This window comes from Acanthisitta chloris, unplaced genomic scaffold (assembly GCF_000695815.1).
Source record: "Acanthisitta chloris isolate BGI_N310 unplaced genomic scaffold, ASM69581v1 scaffold20429, whole genome shotgun sequence".
NCBI lineage: Eukaryota > Metazoa > Chordata > Aves > Passeriformes > Acanthisittidae > Acanthisitta > Acanthisitta chloris.
In genome coordinates, this window is record NW_008691135.1 from 56005 (window position 1) to 62171 (window position 6167).

The 6167-nt window shown below is 39.5% G+C and overlaps 1 protein-coding gene across 1 annotated transcript in view; it reads right to left on the reverse strand.

Annotated features, from left to right (window-relative positions):
* The window catches only part of LACE1 (lactation elevated 1), a gene marked incomplete at its 5' end in the record, with an annotated part of 54940 nt that extends 52936 nt beyond the window's left edge, over positions 1-2004 (reverse strand). Inside the window, 1 exon segment of the mRNA XM_009082137.1 lies at positions 1781-2004. Coding sequence (XP_009080385.1) covers positions 1781-2004 — 224 coding nt within the window.
* Between the last annotated feature and the right edge of the window lie 4163 nt (positions 2005-6167).

Here is a 6167-nt window from a genome sequence, read left to right on the forward strand (position 1 = left end):
GATTTACCCGTGCCCTGTATCATTAGTACTTCCTAGAGATGCCTTCTACAAAACTACTTACACTCATAAACCTACATAACTCCTACATAACCCAGGCCAACTTCCTATTCAGGATTCTTCGCAACAAAAAAGAGCTCCTTCCTAGGTGTCTAGTTTGCCTCCTTCCATCAACAAATGGAAGGGTCATAAGCTGAGACAGGGGAGATTCAGATGTTAGGAAAAATGTTTTCCCTGTTAGGGTGTTCAGGCACTGGAATAGATTGCCCAGGGAGGTGGTGGAGTCACCACCCCTACAGCTTCCTAGGGGCAGGAAAGTGTCCGTCCAGAGCACACAGGGAAAGTGAAGATGATGATGGCAATGTGTATTTTGTCATGTTTTTTTCCCCCCAGAACTATACTTTTATTATCAGACTGAGTCAAACACGCTGTTCTTGTTGTCTTCCCTCACCATAGCTTATGGCTGTTTCTGCTGACTGAGGTATGTTAATCAGGCACAAATGAAGCACATTCCACTGGTTGTTCAGCTTCTGTGCACATCTATGATTGCCTAATATTTACCCAGTAATTAAATGTCTTATCTGCTTTTCTGGGTGCTGTTTGGTTTTCTGGGATGTAAACTCAAATCTACAAAACAAGAGGCAAGGAAAGCTGAGGAGGAAATCTCACACCAGTTCTACTGCTTCCCATGAGGACCTGCCAAACAATACTATCAGTATTTGCAGGTGCAAGGCCACAAGAGCAACATTCTGAGAATAACAGCATGAAAGCAAGACATGGAAAATACTGCCAAAGAGACTCTAAAAAACATTGTGCCAAGAGCTTCAGGGAAAGGTTATAGAGATGCAACAGCAGGCTAATAGCATTACTAATGCTAAAGCAACTATGCAACAGGGATACATCTGAATTTCTGCCAATCCTTTGAAAAAAGCTGTGATGACCCAAAAAACATAAACAAGGGTGCAGATCACACCTCTGTCTACTTTCCTTACCTCACCTGGCAACTAACAACATGGGAAAGAATTTTCTTAAAAAGTAACTTCTGATGAATATTATAATGTGGAATTACTTGTGGAAGATCTCTTTGAATACAGACAGTATATATAATATTCAATGCAAACACACATGTATAACACCAGTGCTTTGACCTCATGGTTCTCTACAACTACCTGACAGAGGGTTGTAGAGAGGTGGGGGATGGTCTGTTCTGCCATGGCTGCAGGGAGAGGACTAAGCTGTCATAAGCTGAGACAAGGGAAATTCAGACCAGATGACATGTTCCTTGTTGGGGTGTCCAGGCACTGGAATACATTGCCCAGGTAGGTGGTGGAGTCACCATCCCTGGACGTGTTTAAGAGGCATCTGGATCTGATGCTGGAGAATATAGCTTAGGGATTACAGCAGTGACAGGTTAATGGTTGGACTTGACAATCTTAGAGATCTCCTCCAACCTTGACAATTCTGTGCTTGAGAATTAAGACCTGGTTTAGTCACCTCTCTCCTACAGGCAAATGACATTTCTGAAAGGCAGGCAGAGTACATAACTAAAACCATATCAGATTTTCATACAGTATTATTTCAATAATATTTAATTTGGTACTTCTGCAATGCCACTGGATTTTACAAACCAAAAGAGAAAGAACAGAACATGAAGAGTGATCTATCTGTAAAGGCCCAGCTGCAAAAATAAGACTTGTCTTAATGACAGAACTTTCTTTATATTTTGAGCACATTCTTATGAGCAAATATAAATGCAAAAAAATTTTATCATTGTAAGTCTCACCTTTGAGAAAAGACTTTTTGAACCAATGCTGTAGCCTTTAAGGCTGTCGTGCAACTTCTGCAGGTGCTGCACAACTCTTCTTTGTTGCTCATCATTCTTCAGCCCTTCGTGCTTAATCAGAAAGTCATAATGCTCTAAAGGTCCATTGCAAGCCAGTAAGGCTCTGGCATTAGCTTCTGTAGGAGTGCCAGAGCCTGTCTTCTCCTCTGCCTGAGCTGTGTATGCTGGAAAAATAAAAGTTGCCAATGAGTAGAGAAGTTTTGAAAAGCATCACCTGATAAACAACACATATTCTTAACAGTTTATGTAAAAGACATATATATATTACCTACCTATACAACCACTAGAGTATGTTACCCTTTTATTTTTCATTAACTTCTAACTTGACTCTAGGAGTATGTTTTAACATTTATTTTTAACAAGCTGACACGCTAAGAAGCCCAGCTGGAGAGCTGGAAAGATTAGAATGAGCAAGAGAAGTTTAGACCTTTTATTGGGGTAAAATCATTTAACAATTCCAAAGGGCATTTCTCTGAATAGATAATCCTTTAGCTAATGCTTTAGAAACTATTTAAAAATCAGCAAACAGGAGACCAAACCAGGAGTTCTGGAAGGAAGGTGAAAGAGAGAAACACCACACTATGCAAGGCAATAACTGTGGAGCTCTGCAATTAAAGCATTAATATGAGATTTGCAATTAAAGCATTAATATGAGAAACAATGCCATACACTGAAAAGTGGTTTAGTATATTCTTTGCTTCCACTGTTATTTGAAAGGTTAAGCATAATAAAGAAAAATACCATTTGTTGCAATGATAAAAGGAATAGATCTGAGTAGGGGAAATGTATATCAAAGACTACATAATTATGTATTTTTAACACTGTGAGATTCCTAAAATCATCCCTAAAATCTTTAGGTAAGTTTCTAAGCAACACAATGGCCTCTAACAGCTTTCTCCAAAGCCTCACTTACAGGCAGGTAAGGTTCCAAAATACAAGGAAAATGAAAAGTTGTCTCTAAAAAGGAGAGAAAGGTAGATCCAGAAATTCATAGGTTAGTCAACACAACTTCAGGACACTCAAAAATACTGGAAAAAGTACAAGCAGGTGTTTTGTTGGGGTTTTTTTAATACAGCACTTAACAAAATAACATCATAAATAAAAGGCACCATCAGCTCCTCAGGAACAATACAAGGTAAACAAGTTTTCCTCTCTGACAAAGCAGCATGCTTAGTGGGTAGAGGAAAAACATCTCAACTGCACTTTTGTCACATAACATTCTCATCTATAAAGTAGGAAGGCTGCAAAGGAAAGTACTTTTAAGCAGGTACAAAACAGCTGGGAAAACAGTAGGTAACGAATAATTACTACAGTTAAACTTGGTTTATCTGCAGCAGAGTTTCAGAGAGGGCTCAGGACCTCATCTTGGTCCAACCAGAATTTACATCCATGACCCAAATATGCCAAAATAAAGTACCTGGCCTGGGAACACAGATAACAGCAAATCAGGAGAGGGCTGCAAACACCCAGGAAGGCAAGGCAGTTCTGACAAACTGGACAAATAATCTAAGACAAACAGGATGCAATGCAACAGGGACAAGGTATGAGTATTGTTAGAGGAAATAAATAACTGAAGAGATGGAGAATGACCAGCTAGAGAGCAGTTTTGCCAAAAAGGAGCCAGGGGCTCCATTGGATCACAAAATGACAGAGAGGCAATAGCATAATGCTATTAGAGGAAAAAATAAAATAAAAATAAAATAAATGCAAGTACTCCAATAAAAGCACACACAAAAACAATCCTATTCTATTCAGTACTGGTGTTGTCTGCCTGGAATTCAATTCTCACATCATATGTTATGAGAACTATGAACCAAATGGGAGAGCAGATGATTTAAAGGACAGTTTTAAACCATGGGTCACAACCCACAAAGAACCCCAACGAGGTATGAATTTTAAATAGTTCTAAGAAACATAAATTGAATACAGTTATAAAAGAGAAGGAGAAAACTGAACAACCAGATCAACTTATCATTATTTATTGCAAGTACCACCTTAGTTTCTCCATAGCAAGACAGTCACTGTTTACATCTGCAGCCAATAATTACAGCAAATGCTCCTGTCCTGAAGGAACTGAGTTACTGGTTGGAATTAAAAGTAATTAGCTCATTGCTAGCTAAAGAGATCACATAAATAAAGTGGAGTTCAAAGCCTGTTATTTCAAAAATTTGAGGAAAACCTTTAGAGAAGAAAAACACATATCTATCTCCAGATACAGGGGCCTAAAGAATGAAAGGAAATGGTATTTATACATATATCTTAATAGCTGTAATTAAGGCAATGAAACACATTAATAGTTTAGAAGCTGTAAAACTTCCACCGATGGGGGGCTAGTTTGAAAAATAAGCTTGATGAAAATCTCTTAGGAACAGGTCAGCAAAACCTGACCCAGCTCTAAAGGGAAGGGGAAAAGGCACAGACCACAGAATCACAGACTGCCCTGGGTTAGAAGGGACCTTAAAGATGACTTAGCTCCAGCACCTTCCACTAGACCAGGTTGCTCAGATGATCCCTCAAAAGTTTTTTCATCTTGTTTTCAACCATTCCACTCCCACATCAACCCCAGTCCTGTGATCTGCACTTCTAATTATCCATGCCTTTGAAACACGTGGAAGCTGATGGCTCCAAGAGCTCCAATGTGTCCTATTATACCTATAAAGCCATGAGTTCTACAGCTTACCACAAGATTGGAGGAAAAAAAGATGGGGGGAAAAAAGCTGACTTAGGGGTAAGAAAGAGTTTGTGGCTCATGACCCTTCCTGGCCATGCACAGAGCACATCAGTGGCATGGCCTTTGCCTCAGATTACATGTACTCACAGTTAACCATCCTGGGAGTGGAAGAAAATACTCTGTCACTAACAGATGACAGAAATGGAGCGTATGCTCAGGTGGTGACAGAGGGTGTCCTGACACAAGGTGCTCACTGTTCTCCTGAAATAATATTGAGCACTGGGATTCAAATACAATGAGGGGACACTGTTGTGCACTACCAGGAGACACCCAGTAACTGGTTAAGTGATGAACTCAAACTTGTAGCTGCAAAATAAAGGCAGATGCGACTAAAAAGCAAGCAGGGGTTGTAGACACAAGTCAATGGAAATGCAAAACTATTTCAAGAAAGACAAAAAAGTGGGTCTTCTAACCTGCATTTTGTGGGAATATATTGCAAAATCATTCACCCAATTACGTATCTACACTACTCTTTTCCCGAACTGATAAAGAAAAGGAAGCTTTAGAAAATTTAATAGCTAGCAGAGGAATACAATGAAATTACCTTCCATAATTTTACATCAAGGAAGCTACTGTTAGAATAGGAATGACCTGTGATTCAGTGCACTAACTGTAGTCCTACAGCCCTCTCCTCCACAGTGCAAAAGTTGAGTTTTCATTGATCTCTTCCTGTTTCATTATCTAACCTTTGTATTACATACACTGTTGCTCAATTTTTATTTGCTCCCTTCTGAATTCCTTGAAGTGTCACACAAATGAAAAGCATCTTGCATCTCTATGTAATGTTCTAGATACAACTGTAGAAAAGCACAGCATCAGTTCACTACTCACCTAGTTTTACATAAAAAACTAGATGTGTATTTATCCATAACCTATCTTTCCCACCGTCAGGGTGCAGGACAGTGTGTTACCACCACATTTAGCTTGACATTCCCTGCTTCTTGAGAGTTGACACCAAAAAGATTAATGACAAGAATGGGAAGAGGAGGTCATCAGAAAAAAATTATTTACTTTGCAATGCTTAATAGAAAGCTTAAAAAGCAAAGTTCAACCAACCATATTGGGGAGGGGAGGTTACCTGCAGGAATTGAAAATGTTAGGCCAGTAGTGTGTAAAAGACATTACTAAAACACCCACACTTGCTGAAATGAGCAGTTCAAATCAGCAGAAGCATTTTGCAGACAAGACATAAGGATAAGGATTTGGACTGTCCTCCCACATTTGTCCTTAGATGACCTTAGATGAATTACTAAAGCCTTCCTGCACTCCATTCATTCGGGCAGCATATTAAGCAGTATTTAAGCTTCTAGAGAAACACGTGAGTTGGAACTACAATTCTGCTTTGGCACACATGCCTGTGACATTATTCTGAAAGAGTTACTTGTGTTTTTTCCATGCACACCTAGAATCACAAAATCATCAAGGTTGGAGGAGACATCTAAGATCATCAAGTCCAACCATTAACCTGCTACTCTGCTGGAATCCCTAAACCACATCCTCCAGCATCATATACAGATGCCTCTTAAACACTTCCAGGGATGGCGATTCCACCATCTCCCAAGACAACCTATTCCTGCGCCTGAACACCCTAACAGG